The sequence below is a fragment of the Echeneis naucrates genome, chromosome 20, assembly GCF_900963305.1.
Source record: "Echeneis naucrates chromosome 20, fEcheNa1.1, whole genome shotgun sequence".
Lineage (NCBI taxonomy): Eukaryota > Metazoa > Chordata > Actinopteri > Carangiformes > Echeneidae > Echeneis > Echeneis naucrates.
The window spans coordinates 819,591-833,889 of NC_042530.1; the positions used below are offsets into that span (position 1 = coordinate 819,591).

The following is a 14,299-nucleotide window of genomic DNA, read 5'->3' on the forward strand; positions in this document are numbered from 1 at the left end:
CTCCTGGTCGTCTCCTGATTGTCTCCTGGTCGTCTTCTGGTCGTCTCCTGATTGTCTCCTGGTCGTCTCCTGGTCGTCTCCTGGTCGTCTCCTGGTTGTCTCCTGGTCGTCTCCTGGTCGTCTCCTGGTCGTCTCCTGATTGTCTCCTGGTCGTCTTCTGGTCGTCTCCTGATTGTCTCCTGGTCGTCTCCTGGTCGTCTCCTGATTGTCTCCTGGTCGTCTTCTGGTCGTCTCCTGATTGTCTCCTGGTCGTCTCCTGATCGTCTCCTGGTCGTCTCCTGGTCGTCTCCTGGTCGTCTCCTGGTCGTCTCCTGGTCGTCTCCTGGTTGCCTCCTGGTCGTCTCCTGGTCATCTCCTGGTCGTCTCCTGATTGTCTCCTGGTCGTCTTCTGGTCGTCTCCTGATTGTCTCCCGGTCATCTCCTGATCGTCACCTGGTTGTCTCCTGGTCGTCTCCTGGTTCAGGTGCTCATTCAGGTCCAGTGATTCTCATTGGAACACTTAAGCAGCAAAATGCCAGCAAAACAGAGAAAAACCAAAAGTAGAGCATCATGTTTTCGCAGAGCAACCAGAAGGATAAGACGAGCTCTGTCCAGGATTTGCAGAGGTAATGCAGAAACTAATGATGTTGGTTACTGTTATATAGGAAGTATGCCTAGCAGTATGCCTAGCAGGGGTAGACCTATGAAACACTCCATAAAAGACTGTGGGCAAATGTCTCATTCATTCAAACCTGCATCCTCTGCTGATAATCTGCTGAGAGGTGAGCTGGCATTCGAGATACTCCCTGTCTACGATTCATCAGATGGCTATCACACAGAGACTGACAGAGAAAAATACCCATTCACACTCAAAAATGAGGACAATTTATGCCTACAAATAAACTCAATGATTTTTCTTGATGAAGAATTGGTGAAAACCGAAGTAATGGGAGGACACATGAAGACTTCACACAGAAAGGCCCGAGGTCCAGGAACCGAACCCCCAACCTTCTTTGTGCAGGACACCAGCACTCACCAGTATGCCGCCGTGCTGTCCAGGCAAGTTTCTCGTTGCCTCCAAACCTCCTCTTCAGATCCTTCTCTCAGTGGACCTCACTCTGGAAGCTGTTTGCCTCGTTCTGACAGAGCTGCCTCCCTCAGTCAGTTCACCTCTGCACAGATTAAGACCTTCACCCGATCTGAAAGTTTACCCAACATGACGTTACAAACCAGCTTTGAGGACTTCACTCCGGATGTCCTGGACCAGGAGAATGAGGAGAGCGATGAGAGCTACAGTTTCCGGTGCTGCCGTCCAGGCCTGTACCGGTGCAGAGTGACAGGCCTGCTGTTCCTCATGGACGGAGAAGGGGAGGTGGTCTACAGGACGGTCCCCTGGGACAGGAGGCTTCTGGCTCAGTATGGAAAGAAGCCAGCAGGTCCCCTGTTTGACATCACATGTGTCCAGCAGTCAGTGTGCCAGCTTCATCTCCCACACTGTGAGATCAGCTCCACAGGAGGACGCCGCTTCCTGTGGGTAGCTCATGTGAACCATGATGGTTTGGAGATAATCCGGCCTCATCAGACAACAGAAACTCACGTCATCATAAACATCTCTGGGTTTTCTGGCTACGGTAACATCAAGGACGAAGATTCACCGGCCGTCCCGATCCGAGCCATGGTCCTGCTCTTCTACAGGCCCTCAGCTGATCCGGATGAGGAATCTGTGGTCAGTGTGTTGATGCTGCCGAAAAATGTTCCTCTCCTGGATGTGCGACGCACCAGGAAGAAATTAGTTGGAGAGGAGAACTACATAGAGACACATTCGCAGTGTAAACTGCTGCCGTATCAGGAGTACACACTGTCCAGCTTTCCTCAGGACAATACGGTTCTAGTTCAACCACCATCAGCTGAATTTGACTCTGAAAACTACGACAACTTCATTCCATCGTTCCAGGTGATTTTAGAAACGCTCAAGAAGCATATCAAGCTTACGTTGACAGACAGTGACAGCTCACATGCTGTCTGGCAAACACGAGTTTGTTTCCCATCCAGCGGATTGAAAAAGCCCTGTTGGCTGAGTCCCCTGAATCTGCCCTCAGACAGGACGCTGCTGGACATACGGACCAGCTTCATCGACGGGGTATCAGAACCGGTTCTCAAGAGTCTGCTGGACCATCTGTTAGAGAAAGAAGTCATAGCTGACTGTGAGATGGGGTCGATGAAAGGGATCTGGGATCATTTTGACAAAGCTCGTTCTGTCATCGACTTAGTGAGGAATAAAGGAGAAGCTGCCAGTTCAATAATGATTGAGTTTCTCTGTAAAAAAGATCCCTTCTTCTCTGGACATCTGGGGTTGATCTGAAGATGAACCTGCAGTCTAAGTTTAACTGTAGGTAATCACTTCTCCACACCTCTTCACTAACCACCTTTAGGTCTTCAAACTTTCAGACTTCCAAGAATTTGTTCTGTTGTGAATAAGATCAGTAAGAGTAATGGATGAACATAACCGGGCTTGTTCTTTATTCATCTTGTGCCTCAAGCTTCTGACATCACCCACATCTGAGATATTTGACTTGATCAGAGCCGCACAGAGCAAAGTGCAGCAGTCAGGTTAACCTGTGTTTCCTGTTGATTAGGCTGTGGGAACTTGTTAGAATCAGAACCAGGTCCTCAGGAAAACCCCTGATCTGTTTGTTCATCAGAAGAAATTAACAGACGTGATGTTTTACCTCTCTGAGCAATCTACCATCTGGGACTGTGTGAGAGAAAAACTGTAGGTGTTTAATATGAAAGCTTTTATCTGTGAATAACAGGAAGTATGCAGCAGCAGACAAGCACAGCTGGTTTAAATCTGAGGGTAGTGGTGTCCTCTGCTGGCCAAATAATAAAAAAACAAGGAGCAAATTTACAATCAGCTATTCAAACACAAGGAAGTTAAACCTCATCAGAATTTACCTAATGATGCAACACTTGAAACGTAAATAATGTATCTTAAACTGATAATAGGGTTTTATCAGAAACATCCCTTTTTTTCTGTGATCCCTGAAATATATTTCATACTTAGTCAACTATTCTCCTGGCGTTGGAAGAGGATTGGATGAAATGTAGTTGTTTTTATGTTTATGGACAGAATGGTGCTGCTGTTTCTGTTTTTATTATAATGATATTACATATTTCATCATATTTTTGTATTTAATTGTGATCGACTGTGATCTGTCTGTCAGCTTTTGGATAACAAAGTTTTTAAGAATTTCTTCTTGCTTCACACACAAACATGCCCCCGATAAGGAATGCAAGCAAACTGAAAATCATTTATAAATATAATTTACTAGAGTATCACCTTATTATTATTATTATACATGTGGTTGTGTCTCAAATGTGAGCAAAAGATTCTCCTTTTGTGAGGGTGAAATGATTGAACATGTTATTGCAGATTATGTTTTCCATATATATATAATACAGATACCTCTAGTAAGACAAAAGTACATAATCAACTTAATTATTATTATCTTAGCAAAATATTACATCCATCAAATTGATCATCAAATCTCCTCGTGTATTTAAACTTATAAAGTGTATTTGAGCTCTATTGAAAACCTAAAAACAAACAAAAGAAATTTGCCAAAACTTTTACAGTATTTATTAAATCTAAATTCACCCCCCCTCCCCCAACAGTTTTACTGTAACTGTTATATCCGGGAGCCCAGAACGCACCGTCAACTTTCAACCAATGGCTGTGTGGATGGGCGTGGCTTAATAAACCCCCCGACCCTTGTTTTATGTGTGTGTGTGTGTGTGTGTATGTATGTGAGTGTGTACGCGCTGACGCTGTTTAACTTTGAGCGCTAAAACTCGTGAGCTCGAGGTCAAGCTGTCACCTGTCCTCGTGCCCCCGGACACACACACACCTGAGCTGTCAGCGGCCATCAGGAGGAGGAGTCAGTGTTGGTGATGAAGGAGACAATAAACTGAAGTCAACTTTAAACAGGCTGATCTTTTCTACCTCACTGACAGTGACGTGTCCGGTGACACGCGCCACCGAGGCAGGTGTCGGGTAAACAAAAATGAAGTCTCAACGTTAAAAACGTCTCCGTCCAACAAACGTTGTGTAGTTTTTATTTTTATTTCGCTGACAGACGTGAGAACAAAGAAGCTGTCCACATGTCCCCGTTACTGGGCCCCCGCCTCAGCACCGCAGCGCATTGGTTAGCGCTCCGCTGCGCGCCGACCTATCGCGCGTCCAGACACTGAGAAACCCGAACGTCGGGCTCTGTGATTGGCCCAAATGTTTGGCGCCTCTTGACTCCGCTGCAGCCGTAGTGGGCGAGAGACCGAGAGCAGTTTGAACCGAAGCAGCGCCGAGGCGGAAACAGCCAGGCTGCTCCACAAATCCTCCGGCTGGGTGACACTGAACGGCGCCGTCCTTACTGACAAAACGCGCCGTGTTTAGTGTTTGACCCGGTGCTGAAGTACCCGGGAGGCGGTTGCGTGGGTTGGCCTACTTTGGGCACCTTAAAGCTGCCTGTCGCGCAAAGTGAATCCGCTCCCTCCTCCGGAGCTAACGGCTAACTAGCCGACGAGCTAACCGCGCAGCTAGCCGGAACGCGCAGCGAGCTAATCCCGAACACAAAGGACGAGTTCTCCCGTGTTTGTCGTGTCGATCCCGAATAACTCCGTTGAATGAGGACTGGGCCTCCCGCACAGGTAAGGGAAGCTGTCAGAGCCGGTGTCTGTGTTTCCAGGCGTTTTTGTTGCGATTCAAACGGCCCGGGTTTGTTCTTTGTGGACGCCTCAATCTTTGTTAACTAACCAACTGTTAGCTAGCTCGCCGGCGCGTCGAGCCAAATTTTGTATATCTGTCAAATTTGGTCCCCCAACTTTTGCTTTCCTCAGAGGAGTCTTTGGGGAGGAGTGTTTCCGACAAGGGGTAAACTAAAGTGTGAGTGAGCCTCCTTGCCTGATCATTTGGACCGAGGTGAGGCGGTTTGTGTGCCCTTTTTTGATAGGGAGGCGAAGAGGGGGGCACAAAGTTGGCACGACGTCGGCAGGCTCCGGCTCCGGCTGTCGGCGGCTTCGGGCTGGCTGGTTGTCTGTAGTTGGCTAACTCGGACCATTTTGTCGTCGTTTCCATAATAACTAAGTGCGTTTTTATCTGACTATCAAAACGAGTGATCAGCTATAGACACCTCTGATAAGCATTTTCTCCCAGTCAGCAGTAGGGTCCTCTGACTTTGGGTGATTTTGTGTGTGAAGTCTTGTTCGGACAGCCACATGTGCAGGAGGAGGGACTCACATCTGCACTCAGGTGGCTGTTTAAGGAACACCAAAGTCAGCTCAATGAACCCTTTTCATATTCTGTCCGAGGCCGCTTCAGCTCAGTGAGCTCTCTGTCTGTGGTAATAATATTCTTTCCGTGCTTATGTATCAGTGACCAGATATTAATAGGTATCATCTGTACCACCTTCTTGGCAGAAAGTATAACAACTAAAGCTTTGCTGGGAAAGTCTTAACTGAACGGATAGAAACTGCTTTCATAATTAACTGGATGTGATCTGTTTTTGGAAGATTAAGTGACAAAATGTCTTGTACCAGTGCAAACCAATACATGTCACAATGTGACGGATTATTTTACCAGCATGTCCTCATGACAGCTGTCTGACATGTCGAATTGAAGGTGGTAGATTTGAGTCAGACTGGCCAGGCTGGAAGACAGCGGCTTACGCTGACTGCCCACGTGCCAGATGGTTCTTGTAGCTACACATGGACAAACAACTGTTGTGTTTTACATAGGAAACCATGAAAGAACAATAACAAGAGCAATCACTTCCTTTCGACTTCCCCAAGTGAACAACAGATTTGGCAAAGGGCTTGGGAAAATCCTGTCACCCTGATATGGAGCATCTCCAGTTGTTGACGGTTGAACACAGAAGTGAGAGCAGAGTTCACTTTGTTTTTATGTTCCTGTGGGCCTTTTAGCCAGCCTGCCCCCGCTCATATGAATCATAGGCCTTTCCTTTTTTCTTTTTTTTTTTTAATCTGCACTACAAATAAAAACAAAGTGAAATGAAGTGGCAGTTACGTCAGATTACAACACAGTCTGCGGCCACTACATAGCTGTGTACCTGAATGCAGTTGTATACTGATAAAACAGGCCCTGATTTCACAGACATCTAATTTGATGAATGTAAAATACAGGTTTGGACCAAGTGGAGCTTATAAAAGTGGCGTTGCATTGAAGGTTCTCATATGTCCAGTCAAAACAATAACTCTTTGTGAAGAGTTAAAATATGTGGAAAACTTCACCTCTGCTTGGCCGCAGGTTGATCATGGTGCTCACAGGGAAGCGCTCGGAGAAAGGTCCTGCCTGTTGGAAGAGGAGGGTCAAGTCTGAGTATATGAGGCTTCGGCAGCTAAAACGCTTCAGACGGGCCGACGAGGTCAAGGTGTGTCCACACACTGCAGAGAACACCAAGCTATTATGGTTAATAGTAATAGAGCATTAGAACCCGTTTACACTGACAACCTACTTCTTTATATCAATGGAGTCATTTTTGTTTCCTTACAGTTAATAGAAATTATTTTAACTCTTCCAGAGCATGTTCAACACCAATCGTCAGAAAATTATGGAGCGAACTGACATTTTGAACCAGGAATGGAAGACCAGGCGAATCCAGCCCGTTCACATCATGACGTCTGTCAGCTCTTTAAGAGGCACCCGAGAGGTCAGTGTGCTGGTGAGTGGAGAGAGTGTCTGTGGCGGTGTAGAGGAAGTGATCTCACTCCTTCCTGTTGTGTCCTGTACAGTGTACGGTGGACAGCGGTTTCTCTGAGTTCCCCCGGCAAGTTATCCCCCTGAAGACGCTCAACGCCGTGGCCTCTGTCCCTGTCATGTACTCTTGGTCACCTCTGCAGCAGAACTTCATGGTGTGTATCAAGTTGTGATGGCTGCAAGTAATAATGCAATAATGATATCAGTGGTGATGGTGTTTTTAATGACATTTTGTATTTTTGCAATCAGGTGGAGGATGAGACAGTCCTCCATAACATCCCTTACATGGGAGACGAGATCCTGGACCAAGATGGTACTTTTATAGAGGAGCTCATCAAGAATTATGATGGCAAAGTCCACGGAGACAGAGGTGAGGACACTGTCCGGATGAAATCTTCTCACTGATATCTGATTTAACAATATAGCTTTGTTTTTTTCACTTGTAGCACTTATTATAAATCTGTTGGTGAGTATTCAGGCTGAAAGCAGCAGTGTTTTTGAATATGTAAAGGGGATTTAGTGATGAAATCACAGTGGCACAGTTTTATGTGTCATTGTGGTTAACGGTGTTTGACTCATGTGTTGTGCAGAGTGTGGCTTCATCAACGATGAGATTTTTGTGGAATTGGTCAACGCTCTGTCACAGTACAGTGACAACGAGGATGATGAGGAAGAGGACGAACCGGACTTCAAGGTAGACAAGATGGAGATGTGCGATGGCAAGGAGCACCCAGAAGATCCACGCAAGGATGGGCCCATGAACAACGAGAGTAAGTGCGCTGCTGTTTTTATGTTGGCAAGCCATCAAACAAATGAACAGAAGTTAAAAAGTTATCAGTGTATGTGTGTAATCCTCCTGTCATCAGACTTGAATGCCTCTCCTTTTACTGGAGTAACCTGGTGCTGCCTTTGTTCCTGGAGTGTCTGCAATTAGTGCAAATCAAACTTCTTTTACTTCTCCAGCTTGTTAATTGTCCAAGCTCGTCTGATCTGATAATTTCACACAAACCAACTGACCTATCAGCTTCCAGCAGCCATAGCTCTGTCAGATAAATAGATTCAGACAACTTCGACAGTTTTGTCTTCGTCTTAATAAAAGAAACTTTCCTCAGTTGTTGTGCAGCCACACGTCGGTGAAGTTCCCAATGTCGCTGAGGCCCATCGGGGGAAGTGAACCTGGTTTTCCTGTTGATCCAGTTTCTGTCTGTGTAGAAGTAATCAGTGGTTTTTGTCACTCAGCACCAGGTGTGATGGGATGTTGAAAGTGTTTCAGCTTTAGATGCATCCCAACAGCAAGAGTTTGAAGAAGTGGCTCCATCGAAGTTCTGCTTTCAAAGAAAAACAGAAAGAGACAAAAGAATTAAACATTATAGACGCGTTTGAGAAAATCTGTCACTGCTTATTGCTGATTTTTCGATTGACTCATTTCTGTTGTTTCAAATATTCTGGCCTGCTGTTTAGTAAAATATGAAACTTAAAAACTGGCACTGACCTTTAGTTCATTTATTATGTCCTGTTTGTCGTCTCCAGGCCGAACCAACAACGACAGCAGCAAGAAGTTTCCCTCCGACAAAATCTTCGAAGCCATTTCCTCCATGTTCCCTGACAAGGGCTCCACCGAGGAGCTCAAAGAAAAGTTAGTGTTTGTTTTTGTTTGGTTGTGATGATAAGGATACGTTCACTTGTATCAGCAGAGTTCATATACAAGTCTGGTTAAATCCAGAGTCACCAAAAGCAGTCAACATTGAACCTGCAGTCATCCATTAGCTCTAATTTCTGTGTGTTTCAGGTATAAGGAGTTGACGGAGCAGCAGCTGCCCGGAGCGCTGCCGCCTGAATGCACACCGAACATCGATGGCCCCAACGCTCGCTCTGTGCAGCGTGAGCAGAGTCTCCACTCCTTCCACACCCTTTTCTGCAGACGCTGCTTCAAATACGACTGCTTCCTCCACCGTTAGTACAAACTCTTCAGACCATCATAACTTTTAACACGATATTGTGATAATTGTTGCATGTGCAGCAAATTCCCTGAGCTTATTCCTTCTTTGGGAGGAGAAAATGCAGCTTCATACGTTTCATTAAAAAAAAAAAAAAAAAAAAGGTATGCACCCAATAACCGGGATTAAAAGAAGTTTTTTTATTGAATTTCTAAACCTGACAAATGATCTGTCCATGTGTGGGTTCTGTCTCTTTTCATCAGGCATACTGAGGGCTTGTATTTGCAAAATAATTTGTCAATATAGTTTTGTTTAAAGGTTAATCCTCCTCTGAAGATTTCAGACTGCTCAGCTCTTCCATCTCATGTCTCCTTTAGCTTTCCATGCCACTCCAAACACCTACAAGCGCAAGAACCTGGAGAATCTGGTGGAGAGTAAACCCTGTGGCATCGACTGCCACATGTACTTGGTGCAGGTGAGTCGATGGCTTTTCACTTTCTAATGACTGAAGAATCAATTTTTCAGCAACTTATTTCTTTTAAAGGAGCTTTTTCTTCTTCATAAGAAAAAAATTATGACTTCAATGTTATTTGAATAAAACAAAGATGTAAAACTTTTTAGAGTCTAAAATCAGAAGATAGGGTGCTTCTTGTCACACATGATAGTCAACCGAAGAAAATAAATGAATGTATCAGTGGAGTGACATTGTTATTCTGTGATGACACAGGATGGGATGGTGAGGGAGTATCCTGCAGGTGTGGTGGCCGAGCGGGCCAAGACGCCCTCTAAGCGTATGGTTGGCCGCCGCCGAGGACGGCTGCCAAACAGCAACAGTCGGCCCAGCACCCCCACAGTTTCCTCAGAAACCAAAGACACAGACAGCGACCGTGAAGGCAGCAAAGAAGACGAGCGGGACAACGACAAGGATGATGAAGACAAGAAGGACGAGAACACCAGCAGCTCAGGTGTCTCTCTACAGAGCAACAAACATCAATGTAGCAACTACATCATTTCATTCAGTGAACTAACTCTTTAGGTTCATATTACAGAAGATTGGACGGGTGTTCATTCTCCAAACATCTCAAAATACAGTTTAATTTGGATTTTGGCAGAATGCTTGGTTCATGACCAACTTTCTCTGTGTGTGTGTGTGTGTGTAGAGGGTAACTCGCGGTGTCAGACTCCGGTGAAGATGAAGCTGACAGGCGAGGCTGAGGCCGTTGAGTGGAGCGGAGCTGAGGCGTCTCTGTTCAGGGTCCTCATTGGGACGTACTACGACAACTACTGCGCCATCGCACGACTCATCGGCACCAAGACCTGCAGACAGGTGAGCTTATGATGCTTTTATTAGGCACGCAGTTCATCCGGTCGTCTCTGGAGAAACAGTCTAAAGTCTTATCGTGACGTCCTGCAGGTTTACGAGTTCAGGGTCAAGGAGTCAAGCATCATCGCTCGTGCTCCTGCTGAGGACGATGACACGCCACCCAGAAAGAAGAAGAGGAAACACAGACTGTGGGCCACTCACTGCAGGAAGATCCAGCTCAAGAAAGGTCAGAGGTCACGCCTGTTGAAGCTCAACAACCTGCATGAAGTACAGACGACAGATTTCTCCTGTTGAAGGCCTGATAAGTGTCAGGATTCACCTCTGCCTTTTCCTCACAGATGGTTCGTCCAATCATGTGTATAATTACCAGCCATGTGACCACCCCCGGCAGCCATGTGACTCCTCCTGCCCCTGCATCACCGCTCAAAACTTCTGTGAAAAGTTCTGCCAGTGCAGCTCTGAGTGTAAGAACACAAACCAACACTTGAACAGACACGTTTCCTTTTTTAAAAACCAAACGACCGTGTGGTTCAGTGAAGAATCTCTGTTTGCAGGTCAGAACCGTTTCCCCGGCTGTCGGTGCAAAGCTCAGTGTAACACCAAGCAGTGTCCCTGCTACCTGGCAGTGAGGGAGTGCGACCCCGACCTGTGTCTGACCTGCGGCGCTGCAGATCACTGGGACAGCAAGAATGTGTCCTGCAAGAACTGCTCCATTCAGAGAGGAGCCAAGAAGGTGGCACAAACAAACATCTGTGTGTTTTACATAAAAACCACAATTCAGGAGATTCAAAGCATTTTCTCTCCCCTTGTCTGTCAGCACCTGCTGTTGGCGCCGTCAGACGTGGCGGGTTGGGGCATCTTCATCAAAGAGCCGGTCCAGAAAAACGAGTTCATCTCTGAGTACTGTGGAGAGGTCAGCTCCTCCGCTTTCACCCCTTTGTGTTTCCTCATAAAGCTTTTCCTTCAGACTGAATAAGCTGGTCGACATCTTTCTTTGCAGATTATCTCTCAGGATGAAGCCGATCGCAGAGGCAAAGTCTACGACAAGTACATGTGCAGCTTCCTGTTCAACCTCAACAACGGTAACACAAACACACATCTGGTGTTTCATATCTCAGGAAGTTGTTGCTGAACTTTTGGCTTCTTTAAAGTTTGAGAAGAATAAAGTCATGGTGACAATTTTTTGTTTTTAAAAAAAATCAGGAGTAAATTACTTTTGGTGTTTTCTTCTCAGACTTTGTTGTTGATGCCACGAGGAAAGGAAACAAGATCCGCTTTGCCAACCATTCTGTCAACCCCAACTGCTATGCAAAGGGTAAGAAGTCGATGGTGGTGGTGGTGGTGATGATGGTGGTGGTGGTGATGATGGTGGTGGTGGTGGTGGTGGTGGTGATGATGGTGGTGGTGATGATGGTGATGGTGATGGTGGTGATGATGGTGGTGATGATGATGATGGTGATGGTGGTGGTGGTGGTGGTGATGATGGTGGTGGTGGTGGTGGTGATGGTGATGGTGGTGGTGGTGGTGGTGATGGTGGTGATGATGATGGTGGTGGTGGTGATGATGATGGTGGTGGTGGTGGTGGTGATGGTGATGATGATGATGATGGTGGTGGTGGTGATGATGGTGGTGGTGGTGGTGGTGATGAAAAGATTCCCACTGTGCTCACTCCTCGGTCTGCAGTGATGATGGTGAACGGGGATCACAGAATAGGGATCTTCGCCAAGAGAGCCATCCAGACCGGAGAGGAGCTCTTCTTCGACTACAGGTCAGTAACAGGAAGCAGGAAGAGGACGTGTGATGGTGAACATTAGACATCCCTGAATTTGTAGAGTTTTCGTTGTCTGACTCTTCCTGGTGTTAAACGCGCTGTGTGTGTTTGCGTGTCACAGGTACAGTCAGGCCGACGCTCTGAAGTACGTCGGGATCGAGCGGGAGATGGAGATCGCCTGACTCTGACTTCTACCTCCTGTGGATCAGCGACACAGAGGCCTTACACATCAACACAAAGACACCCCTTCACTTCAGGAAATCCAGACGACTTGTCACAATCCTAGAAAGTTTCAGGAAAACTGGGAATATTTGAAGCAGAATTTTGTTGCTGTGCTTTTCTTTTTTTTTTTTTTTTTTTTTTACACCCTTTCAATCTTTTCTTCTTTGGTTTTTGTGTGCTTTCCACCTCCTTTCAACAAATCTTCCTCCTGTGTCGGGGCGGGATGCTCTGGATTATTAAACCTTTCCTCGTCTGAAGGTGCAGATCAGCTGTAAACCGATTCATCTGTTTAGTTTTGTTTTTTTAAAGCCGTCTGTGTGCGAAGACTCACGACTGTAAAACTGGCGTTTCAGTTCCAGCTTCAGGGACCAAAATCCTCCACCAGCTTTCACACAACTGACTGTTTATACCGTGTGAACTGAACCAGCCGCCACATCACTGTCCAAAAAACAGGGCGGCGTCCACAAAGCAGCCTAGAGACGCCGTGGGCGGAGCTAAGCTTGTGATGCTAACACACAAAAACAAATGGATCTTTTTTTCTTTCAATCTGAGACGTTTGAAGACGAAAAGAACTTCTGTCCTCAATCTGCTCAGCAGCTGAAGAGGAGCTGGTGGAGACCAAATATGGAGCAAATAGAGGTTTAGCTTCATCATGAGAATCTGAGACTGCTGTTTAACATATCAGTGTTCTCCTGAAGAGATCGGTTAGTTCATCAGGTCTAACTCTTAAAGAACAGTTAGTCCCGTTTGTTCGACTGGACAGAACGAGGATGAATTTTAAAATAAGAGATGATTGAACTTCAGCTCAGATCTTCATCAGCTTCAGTTTCTGCTGCTCCTGTTCCTCTCTTTGTGTCTTCCACTTCCTGTTTTCCCAAAAATCACTTTATTGTGGAAAGTGTGAACTCGCTGTCAGTGACTGAAGCTGCTGTGACACAAACTGAGAGCAGACTGAACAGGAAACAACTGAACACTGTTCTGAGCTCCCCGTGATGCCTTCACCGCTGACTGTGGCTCCGCCCCTGGCCCCGACCGGACCGGACTCTGCCTGTTCTGGTGCTGAAGCTGCACAAACTAGAAAACAAGAAGTTCAACATCAAACATCTGAACCTGGAAGTTCAGGCTGACTGAAGGTTTTTATTCCTCCCCCGGTGCTCTGCTGACTTTATCAGCAGCTCTGGGGTCCTGGTCCTGGTCCTGGTCCAGGGATCCAGCTGCCTTTATTAACTTCTCTAAGTCATGGCGGGCTGTGACAGTTCTGACCGAGCCCTTTAATTTGTCGTTTGGTTCATGAAGTCATTCATGGCTGAAAGCTCAGGAAAAGTGTTTGAAACTGACTCACTGAACTTTTGTCTTTGAATTCATTCAGATTTAATCTCAGATTGGACACGAACCAGATCTGCAGTTCATCTGATGATCGATAATCAATTTTCTTTGTGAGACAAAGTGATGAAGAATAACTCGGTTTCAGCCCTGAAGGGACCAGGACCTGGACCGGGACCTGGACCGGGACGTCCCGCTCTCTGCTGTGCCTTGAGTCCTGTCTGTAGGTCAGCTGATCGACACCTGTAACTTCCTGCATGATGAAGGTTAGCCCTCCTCTTCCTCGTGACTCCTGGTTTTTGGAACATTCCTCTTCTGAACTTTTTACAAACCAACAATCACACGCTCTTCTTCTTTGGTGCTTTCAAAGACGCTGCGGTCTGCCAGGCGTCTGACCGACTTGAAGCAATAGCTGCCTCCTCCTCTTCCTCTCCACCTTTAACTCGTTTCAGGCGTCACGTCGTTGTGCGTTGTTGTGTGCAGTCAACAGACCGGAGACTTGAAACCAGCTGCTTCTGTCAGGTTCCTACACGTCCTGAAGCGTCGGAGGTTTTAACTGTTATTTCAACGTTTGTGACGTTTAATGTCCGTGAGAAAAAAAGGGACGTAAGAGCCTTCATCATCTTCATCACCACAAACCTTCACTGCCGTCTTTGTGTTGATGCTGCAGCTTCTTTAGTTTGAAGAAGATCCAGAATTGGGCGGGAACAGGCTGGAGGGAAGAGCCCGCCCCCCCAGAGCTGCAGGTTATTTATCGAACCAGGACCACTTTCTTCTCCGACGCCACAGGTGCTGATTTTTGTAATGTTTACAGGGAATTTGTTGTTCAGTGATGCAGATTAAAATATTATAAGTGTTATCGGTGAGTTTGTGCTTTGATTTGGTTTGAATTCGTCATGTTGTGTTCAAAAAGGTTAAAGGAACCTTATCTGAATCAGATTTTTTTATTTTTGTCTGATCAGGAACTTTTTTAA

The 14,299-nt window shown here is 46.2% G+C and overlaps 2 protein-coding genes across 9 annotated transcripts; both read left to right on the forward strand.

Moving 5' to 3' along the window:
* The first annotated feature begins 299 nt into the window (after window positions 1–299).
* LOC115060621 (NACHT, LRR and PYD domains-containing protein 1b allele 3-like) lies at window positions 300–3,646 on the forward strand. The gene has a single exon (XM_029528585.1). The coding sequence runs from the start codon at window positions 512–514 to the stop codon at window positions 2,339–2,341; it is 1,830 nt and encodes a 609-aa protein (XP_029384445.1). The 5' UTR covers window positions 300–511; the 3' UTR covers window positions 2,342–3,646.
* A 677-nt stretch (window positions 3,647–4,323) lies between these two features.
* ezh2 (enhancer of zeste 2 polycomb repressive complex 2 subunit) lies at window positions 4,324–14,184 on the forward strand. Of its 8 annotated transcripts, none has more exons than XM_029528579.1 (18): window positions 4,324–4,683; window positions 6,299–6,422; window positions 6,573–6,701; window positions 6,784–6,903; window positions 6,998–7,118; window positions 7,339–7,518; window positions 8,279–8,384; window positions 8,538–8,701; window positions 9,063–9,160; window positions 9,413–9,650; window positions 9,846–10,012; window positions 10,100–10,235; window positions 10,348–10,473; window positions 10,564–10,922; window positions 11,010–11,091; window positions 11,244–11,324; window positions 11,693–11,777; window positions 11,902–14,184. In XM_029528579.1, the coding sequence occupies exons 2-18, from the start codon at window positions 6,306–6,308 to the stop codon at window positions 11,960–11,962; spliced, it is 2,370 nt and encodes a 789-aa protein (XP_029384439.1). In that variant the 5' UTR covers window positions 4,324–4,683; window positions 6,299–6,305; the 3' UTR covers window positions 11,963–14,184. The 8 variants fall into 8 exon arrangements, 7 of the variants coding, with proteins under 7 accessions (XP_029384439.1, XP_029384440.1, XP_029384441.1 ...); XR_003842268.1 differs by lacking the exon at window positions 4,324–4,683 and having other exon boundaries at window positions 6,089–6,422; window positions 11,902–13,591; window positions 13,696–14,184; XM_029528580.1 differs by lacking the exon at window positions 4,324–4,683 and having other exon boundaries at window positions 6,089–6,422; window positions 10,564–10,742; window positions 10,827–10,922.
* Window positions 14,185–14,299: the final 115 nt, after the last annotated feature.